Source organism: Artibeus jamaicensis, unplaced genomic scaffold (genome assembly GCF_021234435.1).
Source record: "Artibeus jamaicensis isolate MK-2021 breed Jamaican fruit bat unplaced genomic scaffold, CSHL_Jam_final contig_685, whole genome shotgun sequence".
NCBI lineage: Eukaryota > Metazoa > Chordata > Mammalia > Chiroptera > Phyllostomidae > Artibeus > Artibeus jamaicensis.
In genome coordinates this window covers 13,142,484-13,156,809 of record NW_026521924.1, presented here as the reverse complement: position 1 = coordinate 13,156,809, position 14,326 = coordinate 13,142,484, and the positions used below count along the sequence as shown (strand labels likewise).

The window sequence follows — 14,326 nt, the reverse complement described above, 5'->3', positions numbered from 1 at the left end:
CAGCAACTCACTTACATGGGTTTCGTGAGCCCCAAAGTCCTGTGTGCGTGGCAGTGGGTAGAGCAGACAGCCGACCAGTTCTCCCCGCTTCTCACAGTAATGGGAGCCTCTGGTGGGGCATCCAAGGACAGGCCAGGGGTCGACGAAGGCTTTGTCTCTTCCTCTAGGCCTACCGGAGAGGGACAAAACAGGTCAATGCCTATGAAGCTCTTTGAACCTCTGAGTCCATTCAAAACCAAGATAATATACTTACTCAAGGGGCGCATGTTGTGAGAACTGTGTTCATGCAGGTTAACTGCCTGATGAGTTGGTTACACCTGTATGTGAACACAGTAACTGTTAACTGACTGGCACGATCTCCTACCATGTACTTCTGTACCCAAGAGACCCCGTTTCCATCCTGGTCTCACATACACTAATTGTGTCTCATGTAGTTACTGATGCAGAAGACCAGGTTAATGATAAAAAAAAAATCTGTGGTATTGTTGTACACTAGCAGCAAACAATTAGAGAATAATTTTGAACTCCATTTACATTAATATTATATATATAAACTATAAAATATTCTAGGAATTCCCCTGGTCAGGTAGCTCAGTTGGTTAGAGCATCGTCCCCTTATACTAAGGCTGCAGGTTCAAACTCCCATCAGAGCACATACAAGACGCAACCAATGAGTGCATGAACAGGTAGAACAATAAATCACTGCTTTTCTTTCTCTCTCTCCCTTCCTTTCTCCTTCCCTCTCTTTCTCTCAAATCGATTTTTGAGAAATTAAATTAAAAAATTCCCGGTGTTAGATTTAACCAAAAATATGAAGATTGCTACACTAAAAGTATAAAATATTGCTGAAAAAGATTCTAAACCTTGAAATAAAGGGAGAAATATACCATGCTCATGGATTAGAATAAAGTCACCCAACTATGGCCCAAGGTTCAAATCCAGTCTGCTGCCTATACTTGTAAACAAGATTTCACTGAAGCAAAGCCATGCCCATATATTTATGTCTTCACTATGGTTGTTCTCGTGCTACAGCGGTGTAGCTGAGCAGCTGCGAGAGAGACCACATGGTCTGCAAAGCCAAAGAGTTGCTACTGAGCCATTTATAGAAAAAGTTTGGCCACAAGTTTTTTTTTTATAGAAAAACCAGTCTCTGAATTAGAAAGCTCAATCATGATAATAATCCATTTTAATCCATTTGAACTACAGCTTTAAAACAATCCCAAACAGTTCCTGAAATTTCTCAGCTCCTTAGTATCTGTGTTACAGGTAATAACAGTGATCACTCTGTTGGTTAGTTGATGGGATTAAAAGGGGAAATGCCTGGGAAGTGTTTAGCTCCACATCTGGTTCATAGCAATTACTTAACAAACCTAAGCTTTTGTCATTACATGGACCAGAATAACAGTAACAACAAAATATGTTTTCTAAAAGGAAAGGACTAGTTCTCCATAAGCAATAGTGCTTCATATTGCCCCTCTGTATTATTTCATTTATGGAAATACAGAAAGTAGTCATCTCAGAAACCCATCCATGGTTCCTAGTGGTTCCTGGCCTTACATTATTCACATCTTGTTTCCACACATTAAGGAATCAATAGTGGATGAACAAGAGAGTAATAAAGAGGAAAATATCCATCTGACGAGATTCCTCCGGGTTCTGGCCAACTTTCTCATCATCTGCTGTTTGTGTGGGAGTGGGTACCTCATCTACTTTGTGGTGAAGCGATCCCAGGAATTCTCCAAAATGCAGAACGTCAGCTGGTATGAAAGGAATGAGGTAAGGAGGGCATCTGTGGAAGTGAATATTAGGGGTGAATGTGGAAATCACTCTGGCTTCTGTGCCATTCAGCTGGATTAGTGAAAGTCTGGATTATAGGACTTGTTTTCAAAGTGAAATTGTATCTCTTTCCAACCTGGTAGTATACACATCTTGAACAAAGAGTCACCCATTATTAGGCTTTCGTAGCAGATACAGCTGGTTTTAATTAGCTTGTCAGTGAACACGAGTTGTTAATGAGGTGATCCTTTCCTCACAGCTCTCCAGCGCCGAGTACCATAAATCAAGTGCTTATTATGTGTGCCTGTGATCCGCCTCCCTTCTTTACTTCCCCGGTTTATTTGTCTATTCCTGCACTAATAGCACATTCATAAACAGTGCTTTGTAGTATGTGTTGATTATCTGGCAGAGTGATTCTCTCATTGAGATCCACAGTAAAACACATTAATGTTTTATTGTGATTATGTTGAATGCATAAATTTCTTTTGAGAATTTGACATCTGTGGCAGCTGGCAAAATGGCTACAAACCCTGCCCACCCTTGTATGCACATTTCTTTGCCATGCGATTTTCTAGCTCTTCCCATGAAGAGGTGGAATCTGTTTCCCCACTCCTTGAATCCAGCTGAGGTTGGCCATGTGACTTGCTTTAGCCAATGAGACAGTAGCTAACATGATATAAGCAAACTTAAAAAGTGCTTGTGTATTGGATCTTGCTCTCTTGGGAACCCTGAGACCTCCATGACTTGAACAGTTACGGGCTAACCTGCTGAATGACGAGACACATGGCCCAGTTATCTCATCACCCCAGGCGATAGCCAATCAACCAGCAGACACGTGAATAAAGCCATCAACCATGAGTTGACCATAGGTTCAGGAGTGAAACCAGGCGACACTAGCAGAAGAATCACCTGGCCAAGCCCAGAAACAAATATTGACCAGCAGAATCATAAGCTAAACAAATTCATTAATAAGAAAATCTGTCTACCCAAACAAAGCAAGAAGGGACAGAAAAAGAAATATGAAACTGGTAGGACAAACCTAAAGCAAACATTATATAGATTTAAATCTAAATATACTAGTGACTGTAATAAGTGTAAATGGATTAAAGTTACAGTTTAAAGGTGATAATCAGATTGAATCTTTAAAAGGCACATGCTATTTATAATGAATTCATCTAAAACATCAGGTCTCTAACTGTGTGTGGGGGAGCATGAAAGATGTCCAGCATGGATTCTGCTCTTCAGTGCATTACAATTTCCTTAGGAAGCAGGCTTGACAAGAACAAGCCAAAGCACAGACAGCAGCAGAAGGCGGGAATAACATGATCGGGATTTTGTGGCAAAGGCAGGAATTAGGCTGAACATTAGACAACCACGTAAAGAAAGGCAGTGGTGGGTAGAACTAAGCAGGTATGAAGGGGATGAGAGCCAAGCCAACGGTCAGTGTGAGATTGAGGGAGTCTGGAGCTGCCCAGAAGTACTGACCAACCTGCAACTTGGTCAGCAGCTCAGGACTTTACCCTCCACTGGATGAGCAGTTTGAGTTGCAGAGAGGATATTCTGCTGTGGTCAGGTTCAGTTATGGAGTCAGGATTCTCTCAAAATTGGAGGCAAAATTGAGAGCTTACCATTTTCCATATATTTCCTGCCTCTCACAACAAGAACTGCCATCACTATTTTACACATGAAGAAATATGAAGCTCAGAGAAGTTGGGTAACTTTTCCTAAATTACAAAACCAGCAAGGAATAGAGCGTGGGCTCAAGCCCAGAGCCATGTGACTCCAAACGCCATGCTCTCCACTATATCCCTCTACTGATAAACCCCTTCTGTGATCCGAGCTTCCTGTCTGTCGAGCTCCTTAGACGAGGGCTGCCACAGTGACACTTACCTAGTTCACAGCTTTACAGAACACAAGGCACTGTCCCAGGGGCTGATCATTTACTTCGCAGAAAAGTTGGCTATTTTATCAACACTAAGTGCAACAGTTAGGATAGCAGCCAGTCACAGAGCAATCATGCTGTGTGGGATGTACACTGACTGCTTGGGGCATGTTGGTGCCTTTGCCAGGGTCATGTGGCAAGTTGTGGAGATCCCAGGGCATCTCCAGAGACAGAGGAGAGGGCAACAAGGAGACGGAGATGCATGGCCTCGGGGTACAGAGATGGGGCCAACCAAGTGCTGTTGACAAAGTAAGTAACCCAGGCTTTTCCGATCTCTCAGGTAGAAATCGTGATGTCTCTGCTTGGGATGTTCTGTCCCCCTCTGTTTGAAACGATCGCTGCCCTGGAGAATTACCACCCACGCATTGGACTGAAGTGGCAGCTGGGACGCATCTTTGCACTCTTCCTGGGGAACCTCTATACGTTTCTCTTGGCCCTGATGGATGATGTCCACCTCAAGGTAAAGACCACAAACTCCCCCCAGTCTCTGGTGCCCACAAAATTTCCTTTCTAAAATGTCATAATCTCCTAATACCTGTCATATTAATTAAATACATTTTGGAAAGTTCAGAAAAGTTAAATGAAGAAAAAAATCCCCAAGATATGGCCCAAAGATAGCCATTGTTACCATTCAGCTGCAGTTCTTTGCTGTCTTTTTCTTAGACTGTCTTTTTTCACATCATACGCACTTCGGTTGGAACCCTTCGTACTTTACCTGCAGCCTTTCCCCTATTGTTTCATAGCTGCCATAAGCGTTTACCAGCCAAGTAAGTGTCCACTGAGATCTTGCATCACTGCTCACCAGGTGGTTGTGGAGCACCCACTCTGTCAAGCCCTCAGGGTACACAGAGAGCTGAACTCAGTCCTGTCCCAAGGGTGTCCACACTCTGGGCGGGGACAGAGACTCACTCATGCTGCAGGATGTGCTTCTGTGGGGTCAAGCCCAGGGCAGCAGGGCAGTGAGCAGGAGAGGCTCCAGAACCACCTGGGGAATCTTAGCGGAGACTGGAAAAGGCTGAGGGGGCAGCTGGTGCAAACAGAGAACTGCAGGATTGCTGGACAACAGAGCAGAGGGGAAGAAGTGAACAAATGAAAAGGGGGGAAGGCCCAGATGACGATGCTCCTCTTCCTCACTCCTCCCTCCTCATAATGGAGATGCATGAACTTTTTCCTGAGATTAACAGGAAAGCTACTAGAAGGTTCTAAGCATGGAAGTGATTGGATATGGCCCTTGCCTACCACTTCTTCATCATCTCTGGCTTCCTTCCTACCCCAGTAGACTGGTCCACTCTCCTAAGCCTCGCATTTTCTCCACGGGGCAAAATTCTCCCCCACCTTTCTGTCCACTCTTCTCCCCATGTTTGACTAATCTACCTGAGGTTGTGACTGAGGTGCCTCTTCCTCCAGAAAGTCTTCTGTGGCCCCCATTGACTGATGTGAATTTCATGGACCCCCAGAGAATTTTTCCATCGCTCTTTCCATCACTCTACTCTGCAAGGGTCTACTCATCTCTGTCATCTACTAGACCGTGAACTTTCTGAGCAGTGCCCCATCTCTTGTTCGCTCCTGTGTCACCACTGCCTTAGTTGCTCAGAACAGACCCCAATAAGTTATTCTCAAAAGAAGAATGAATGATTGGGTGGATGGACAGATGAACAGGTAGACGGGAGGACAATGGATGGATGGATGGGAGATAACTTCATGGAAAAGACCCAAGGACATTTTGGGGGAGACTCTGTTGAGGGGTAGGGCAGAGATGAGGTGGTAAGGCTCTGGCTTTAAATGATGTCCCTGTGGAAGTGGCAGGATCATCCCTGGTTCCTTTCAACCCTCATCGCCATCTTCTCTTCCAGCTTTCTAATGAAGAGACAATAAAGAACATCACTCACTGGACTCTGTTTAACTATTACAACTCCTCCAGTTGGAACGAGAGTTTCCCCCGGCCACCCCTGCACCCTGCTGACGTGCCCCGGGGCTCTTGCTGGGAGACAGCCGTGGGCATTGTGAGTAGCCCAGCTCTCCTGAAAAGGTTATCTGTGTTCTCAGTTCTTCTTATTTCTTCCTTGACATTTCCACTTTGAAGCCACAAGAATATCCAGCTAGTATTCCTTACTTTCTCACTTTCCCATTTTTTCCAGTGTCCCACATAATTTCTCTATATGTTTCATTCATCAATCTAATACCACTTCAATTTATTTAAAGTGGTACTGTACTTTTTGCTGAAAGCCTCAGGTTCTCCACCTGGAAGTCATGAATAATTACTCCTAAAAATTGGAGGCAGGACTTTTTGTGTATGTGCATTCTTCTGTGCATTTTTCTGTAAAGAGAATTAGTGGTTTTCATTGAATTTAAGTCTCAAAAATTGACAGCTACTATCCCCTCTTACCAGTCTCCCCACTGTTCCGTAACGTGCATGAGGTAGACCTCAAAGCCTAGCGTTCTTTGCCTTTGTGGGCAGAACCTTGAAGTATTCACAGGTAACACGGGCATCAGCTGCCTTCTTTTCCTCGCCTCCATTTCTTTGCATGGGGTTTCTATTCATCCATCACCCCACTGAGATGCAGAGTTTACGACCTTTTCACGGGTCCCCTGAAGAATCCACTCACATAGAGCACCAGGCAACAGTGTGTTTAACTGAGGACAATAGAGTACACAACAAAGGAAGGAATTCCATCACACACGCCACTGAACACCGCCTGCAGGTTCCCAACTGGCTAGTCCTGCAGGGAGAAATATCTGTTCTTTCCCATGGGATCCTGGGGCCTTTTCTCCCCTCTGCCTGTCTCCCTTCCTTTCATGGAGGGTTCAGACTCACCATTTCTTGCCTCCCCCAGTCCAAACTCCCCATGCTCTTCAAAGCCTCCTTCTCTTCAGTGTGTAGAGCCACTGAGCTTCCTCAGCTCCTGCTTTCAACCCATCACAATGTATAAACAGAGAATGAATCTTCAGGTCAATAAAACCCATCCTCTTTGGAAGGCCAAAGAGAGTTCATTACCTACATGATTCTTTTGGATTATTCTCCTATAGAGTCTCTCATTTGCTGCCTCACATCCTTGGGAGGCATCCTTCTTGCCCTCCTCTCTGATGCCCATTGCTGTTCCCATCACTGATGGAAGCTTGTTTCCTTCTGAGCTCGTTGGTAATGACAGGTCGGTGGCACTCTGTCCCACTCACTGGTGTCCTCCACTGCGTCCTCCCCAGGCCTCAGAGGATCACTGTGCAGAGTGGGGACCTGACACATGCTGGGCTGTCTATGAAAACACTTAGGCCCTGGCTGGTGTAGCTCAGTGGATGAGAGGGGAATGAGGGAAGCCATACATTGATGTTTCTCTCCCTCTCTCCTTCCCTTCTCTTAAAGATAAATAAATATCTAGAGCCTTAACCTGAATTCTCACTCAGGAATAACCCCAAACACTCATCAGTTGTTCATTCTGCAGAAGTTTAATAATTCTCTTGGAGGATACAAGAATGAATAAAGTGGACCTTGTACCCCCTAGGAATTCCAAATCTACTAGATGTCTTTAGGTTGCAATGACATCTGGCAGTTCTTTAAATCCCTCCAAAAAATAATAAATTATATACACTCTACAAAGAAGAACAATCTTCGTTCTTTTGTTTTTGCCTCTTCCTCTATGTGCCTCTATGAAAAACCTGTGTTATTTTCTCTCTATAATAAAAAAATCCAATTAGCCAGAAGTGAAGAGCCAGCTGTTGTCCTCAGTGACAAGGACCAGATTCAGTCTTAGCTGGGGCAGCTGGTGTTCCAGAGCAGGCGGGGAAAGGAAGGGGTGAGCCTTCAGATCCTGTATCTGTGAAAAAGTGCTGATAACTACCAAGCATTGGGTATTGCCAGCATGCCAGGCAATTTGCATACATAATCACTAAGCTTCCTATTAACCCTGCAAGGTTAATATTAACTTCAAGATGTTTAGAGACTGGCAAAGCAATACAACTAGTAATTATAGAGGTGAGACCTATATAAATGTTTTCCAAAGCCTGGGTCCTTGCTCTCTACCACCACCACTCTGCCCCCACAAGAACTGGAGGTTCAAAGAGAAGAATATGGGTGGGTGGGGGAGGGTTTGTGTGGCTGCAGTCAGTTGGGAGAAGTGGGCACGGTCCAGCCCTGACCACCCCCTTTCTCTGTGCTCCTCCTTGCAGGAATTCATGAGGCTGACGGTGTCTGACATGCTGGTAACATACATCACCATCCTGGTGGGGGACTTCCTGCGGGCCTGTTTTGTCCGCTTCATGAACTACTGCTGGTGCTGGGACCTGGAGGCTGGATTTGTAGGTCCCCGTCTCACGGACATTCTGCAGAAAGTTGTCTGGACTGTCCTCTGGGATAGAGACAGATGCATTTCTTTAGTTGCTTAATGCCAGTCTCAGCTTTGCAAAGTAGAAAAGTGTTTCGTGTGTATTACCTCTGAGTGTCCTATCTGCCTTTTCCCAATGCAATCAACATGACCTTATCTGGGAGAAGGAGGCGTTTGACCTTGGGAAGGGTGGACCACATGCTTCATTGCTGAGCAGATGGCTGGTAGAGAAATGCTGAAGCAGCATCCCCTCTCCTTAGGGAAGACGAAGGACCCCAGGCTTCCACGTCCACACTGTGCAAGCCACAGGAACAGTGAGAGTGATAATGGGAAAATGGTAGTTCCTAATTTTTCAAGCCCTAATGAAATCCTGGAGCAGGGTAGGGCAGACATGGATGTGAATGTTTCAGATATTCCTGAAACACACCAAGAACATAATAACCATTGGTTCTGTCTCCTGGATTGTGCTTTGACAAATCTCCTTCACTCTTATTCTCTACCTGAGTTACTGCTCTTCCCCACCTACCTGGGAAGCTGCTCATTCTGTGTGTTGTTTCCTTTCCCTAGAAGCCTTCTGTGATCTGACAGAACCTCTGGCCTCATCTGTCCTGTGAGTGCCTCTCCCAGAACCCCTGACTCACCCACCCAGTGGTTACTGGTCCTGGGAGAGACCTCCCCCTTCACTGAGTTCCATATCTTCTTTACTATGTCATCTTCACCCGGCATGCAGCAGGGTATCTGGCCCAGGTGAGGGTCCAGGTATAAGTCTCTGTCATATTTTTCTTCTTTTAGCCACCAGCCACAGTTTTACATAGGTTTTCTCAACTCCTCCTCAGCTGGGGGAGGGGGAACTTTGTAATCTTACCTGAGAACAGGGGTGCAGAACCTTGTTCTCAAAGAAAATGGGCTCTTTATGTCATGACATTGCTACAGTGTCATTGCCCTCAAATTAATTTATAAGTTCAACAAGATCCCAAAATAATACTAAAGTTTCTTTAAAAAATCAACATGTGGAAGTGGCTGGCAAATATTTTAAACCAACCGAATGAAAGGGACTAGACCTACCCTTATGTTAAAACACACTATGAAGCTACAATAACTAAAACTGGTCTTGCAGGATAAACAAACTTGGCAATGAGTAGAACAGAAAGGTACAATCTGTATGGGAATTTAATTTATGATAAAGGGAGATTTTCGTGCCAGTGGGGAGGTGAAGGATTATATAACAAATGAGATGAGACAACTGGTCAACCACTGGAAGGGGCGCTATCTCTCTCACCCATTTTACCTAAATAAATAAATTATAGGTGAATGAAAGTTTTAAACATCAAAAAATGAAATCATGAATTTTTCAAAGGAAGCATATATAAATATATCATCAAATATATACATATATAAATATATTATCAAAGAAAACAGAGAATATAACATCGTGGGGTGAGTCAGATTTTTCTAAGCAATATATGAAACCCAGTAGATAAAGGGCCTTAAAAAATATTTTAAAACGATAAATCTTAAATTCCCAGGATTTAATCTTCCTGTGTTCGGATTATGCTGCTTCCTCCCTTGGCTCACACTTGCCTGACCTTCCTCCTTTTCTCTCCTACTCCCCCTCCCTCCTTCTCTCACCCCTGTAACCTCTTATTGCCACACCTGGAAGACAAATGGGAAAATAGGTTTAAACAGGTTTCATGAAGACCCCTGACTCGGTGCTCACAGATTCGTATTCTTTCAAATGCTTCACAAACCTCCCAAACTCTGAAAATGAGAGTTAGACTGAAAACATGCATCCGGCGGAGCTCTTCTCCATGAACACTCTTAGACCAGAGAAAGACGAGAAGGCGGAAAGAGAAGTAGAGCAGTGATCTGTTTATTTGGGGTTTTTTAAGCTTTCATTTGACTTCTCATTTAATTATTTGCATTTCATTATTTATTAGAGTTACTCTTTCATTATAATTTCAAGGTACATTTCAGACAAGAGCATGGATAAAATGTTCTCTTGGGAACGAGCATACTCCCAAGAGCACACGGTCAGCCTACAGGCCCTAAAAGATAAAAACTCGCGTTTCTTTACTTGAAAAAAGTTTCAACTTTGAGAACTTCAAAATGTTTCTTTAAAACTTAAAAACACATTAAGGAGGTAAAGCTCAGAATCTAAAGTTCCTCTCTGGCCACAGAGCAGGCCCTTTGGGACGGAGTGGCCCTGGCTGAGACAGTCTGCTGGGAGCAGGGTCTGGGTGACACCATCTAACATGTCTTCTCTCTCTCTCTGTTTCTTGAGCCTTCATATGCTGAGTTTGACATTAGTGGGAACGTGCTTGGTTTGATCTTCAACCAAGGAATGATCTGGTGAGTTAGCCAGCATGCCTGGCATCGCCTCATTCGGGGAGTCACAAAACTGGAATCCCAGGCCTGGCCTCTCCGTTAGCGGGGAGGGGCTGGAAAAAACCATCTGGCCTGTCTGCGCTCCCTTCCTTCACACGAAAACTGGATGACGGGACTAGATGAGAACCAGGACGGTGTCTGCCCCACCCCTGGGCTACCGTGGCCAGAGGGAGGGAAGGAGAGGAAAATAGAAAGAAGAGGGGGGACAGAAGGAGGAGAGAGAGAAGCAGGAAGAAAGGAAAAAGGAGGGATGGAGGGAAAAGCAAGAAGGAGGGAGGGAGGACAAAAAGCAGAGACGAAGAATGATAAATGGAGGGACTTCCTCCTTTGAGAAGGGAGTTCAAGGAGGTCACACAACTTCAGCTGCAACTTTCAAGATGCCAATGGCTGGATGCAAGTCAGTATCCAACTCTCTTAGTTTAAGAATTTTTCAAATATTTTTCTGGGCAGCAGTGTTACTTTAGGGAAACCATGGGGAGACTGGCAGGAGGCCACAGAATTTGCTAGATGCCTGGTGGTGAGGCAGTAATGCTGAGAGTGTCTCCTCCTCCTGAGGAATGAATGGCTATGGTTTGGTGATAAATGTCCTGGCTAAGTAGGAAGCCCCTTCCCAGGACCTGCAGAGAAAGCAGTGACGCCCCCTGGCCCTAACCCATTAATCTCATTTCCTCCTGTCATCCTTCCCTCCCCTCTCCTGCTGCCGGGCCAACCAGGTGTGTGGTTTCTGCCCCTCCAGGATGGGCTCCTTTTATGCCCCGGGACTGGTGGGCATCAACGTGCTGCGCCTGCTGACCTCCATGTACTTCCAGTGCTGGGCAGTGATGAGCAGCAACGTCCCCCACGAACGTGTGTTCAAAGCCTCGCGATCCAACAACTTCTACATGGGCCTCCTGCTGCTGGTGCTCTTCCTCAGCCTCCTGCCGGTGGCCTACACCATCATGTCTCTGCCGCCCTCCTTCGACTGTGGGCCGTTCAGGTGCATTAGAGACGCCCCCGAAACCCCCTGCTCAGAGAGCCCTGGCTCCGAATTCCGGTTCTGGTGTCACATCAGCCTGTGAAAGGCCATGGTGCTTTGGGCAAATTCTTAGTGCTGCTCAGCAGTTTTCTGCAGGATGGAAATGCAGGGTCTGGCAGAAGTAACGCCATTGAGTGTGAGGCTGTTACGGTGCGTGAACGTCTCACGCGAGGTGAACAGCAATTTGAACGTTTCACCTAAAATGTCACAGGGTGTGCTTGAGTGTGATATTGTTATGTTACAGAATTACATGCTTATGATTATGTGATAAAAGGGGCATTATTTGTGTTAGACCCTGTATTTTATGCGCGCATGATCCAATACGGTAGCCACCAGCCACACAGCTGTTGGATACTTGAAATGGGGGCTGAATAGTTGACTTTCCAGTTTTCTTTCATTTGAATTAATTTTAATTTAAATAACCCCATGTGGCTAATGGCTACCGTACTGGACAGCACAGTTCTAGCCTTTTAGCATACAGATAAGCTCCTGCCCTGGATTACCTTACTGAAGGATGAGTAATGTAATGGGGGTGGGGTGGGGGGGACATTCTGAAGATAAAATGACCATATATGGACAAAGGCCCTTCAGATGTGAAGTGGCTACCGAGACTCTTGACAGTCCCCACGATCTCTGGAGAGTTTGTCAGCGCTGTAGGTTCAGGGGGTAAGTCAGACTAGTTTAGAAGACTGGACACTGTATAAAGGGATAATTTCGTAAGGAGGTGGATTGAGAGGTAATGTGTATCCACCGCTCTCTTTCTAAACACGAGGCCCTCAAAACCAAAGCCCTCTCTCCACTCCACAAAAAGGGGTCTGTGGTCAAAGCTGTTTGGAACATGGTACCCCCTTTGTCTGCCACCTTCTCACTTAGAAATGCTTGATGCGTGCTCCTTTACCGAAGGCCTGAAAGAATTTTGTAATAAGGTAAAGTGTGCAAGCCAGTGATTTCGTCTTTACTGGCCACAAACCCTTTCTTCACACACACCCATCCAGGGCGGGAGAGAGACGCCCCTGCACTTGCACGGCCCTGAGGGTGAATGCCTCCCTTAAACTGTGCGCCCCTGGCTAGCCCCTGCCCTGGCTCCTGGTGGGGATCAGCTCACTTTGGGAGATCTGATCTGGCATTCCCAGTTGTAAAGGACGTGGCTAGGTAAAGCCCTGTGGTCAGTGCCCATGGTGAGTGCCATGGACGCTCAGAGGAGGCATTAGCAGAGTGCCCATAGCGGACTATCATCTGGATGAACCGAGGTTCAGGCAGAAGGAAAGTGGGGCTAGATCTAGTGTGAAAGAACATGCTAAGCTGCAGAAGGCCTAGAATGCCAGGCTGAAGGGAGAGCCACATGGTACAAATCAGGGGAGCCTTCCTGAGCAAGGTCAGACGGCCTGGGCTCTGGGTGCAAACACCAGGGCCACTTTGCTCAGGCTGCCCCACCTGTCCCAGGCAGGAGGCCAGTGGGTGGGCCTGTGCCATGCCCAGCCCCCACCATCTGCCCACCCTTGCTCCATCCCTACCCTGAGAGGCCCTGACAGCTTCCACCCAGACGGCAGGGGGAGGGACCTGAAAACGGAACCCAGAAGGCGATTTGGTTGCACCTCCTTCCTGTCACTCTTCTGATCAAATCCCATCAACAGCTGGAATGCTCATTCCTTAGATATTTTCACAGCTGTCCTCTCACTTCCTTCAGGTCTTTACGCAAAGGTCACCTTTTCAGTGAGGCTGTCCCTGGAGACGCTAACTAAAATGTCACACACACATGCACACACACTTAAATTTGTTTCTGCTTACAGCTCCTTATCAACATCCTGCATGCCATTCCTTCTGCCTATTTAGTTTGTTGTCTGTCTCCCCCACCGGGACGTAAGCTCCATGAGGATGTGATCTTTGCTTCCTTTCTCACTGCTTTACAGCCACTCTCTAGAACAGAAGAACACCTTGTTTACAGTCTATGCTTAAACTAGAGCCCCCACCTCACCTTTGGTATGGAAGGACTTAGAGTTTGGATCAGATCCAGGCAGGCAACATAAATGAGTGATGGGCGGTGATGCACAACATATAGGTAAACATCGGGATTGGTAAACTATAGCCCACGGACCAGTGCAGACCCCCACCTGCAAATACAGTGTTACTGGAACACGCCGCCCCTGTTTACTTACACATAAGCCATGGCTGCTTTCTTGCTACAACAGCAGAATCGGGCACTTCCAAGAGAGCTCTTCTGGCTCACAAAACCTAAAATCTTTATTATCAAGCCCTTTTTAAAAAAATTGCCAACCCTCTCATTTAGAGCATAGGCTCTAGAGCCAGCTCTGTCATTTGCCAGCTCGGTCATCTGGAGCAAGTTACTTAGCTTCCTAAACCAAGGTCATTGCTATAAGAGGGAAATAATGTGAGGGCCTGCCTCGCAGGATTGCTTTGAGGATTTAGTGTGTCATTACTTGTACAGTACTCAGGGGAGTAGAGTGCCAATCCAGAGTGAGGCGTGCACACAAGTTTGTTCAGCCGGAGCCCCGCCTAAGTCGGGAGTAGCTCGTACCCCTAGCAGTGCTGTGAGCTGGGAGGCATTATCTACAGCAGGGATCGGCTGACCTTTTCTGAAAAAAGCCTGATGGTAAATAACTTAGGCTTTGGGGATCAAGAGACAAAAACAGACTATTATGTAGATACTTACATACATAAGAAAGAAACAAATGAACACAAAGTTTTAATTGACAAAATGCAAATTATGATAATAATAGAGTATAATTTTCTGTAAGACAGGTCTGCCAGTGAAAGAATGGAATTGTGTTTGAGGGGAGGTGGTGATAATATTTCCATTGGTAGAAGTTCAAAGTTACTGTTATTTACCATCAAAGGTTAAGTGTGCGGCCCAGATCGCCGCCTTTGCTGCCC

The 14,326-nt window shown here is 45.8% G+C and overlaps 1 protein-coding gene across 1 annotated transcript in view; it reads left to right on the top strand.

Moving 5' to 3' along the window:
• Positions 1-14,326, top strand: part of TMC2 (transmembrane channel like 2) — a 56,292-nt gene that overhangs the window by 27,786 nt on the left and 14,180 nt on the right. Inside the window, exons 11-16 of the mRNA XM_053671247.1 lie at positions 1,588-1,776; positions 3,999-4,178; positions 5,572-5,721; positions 7,880-8,008; positions 10,316-10,383; positions 11,156-11,395. Coding sequence (XP_053527222.1) covers positions 1,588-1,776; positions 3,999-4,178; positions 5,572-5,721; positions 7,880-8,008; positions 10,316-10,383; positions 11,156-11,395 — 956 coding nt within the window. The remainder of the gene's footprint in view (positions 1-1,587; positions 1,777-3,998; positions 4,179-5,571; positions 5,722-7,879; positions 8,009-10,315; positions 10,384-11,155; positions 11,396-14,326) is intronic.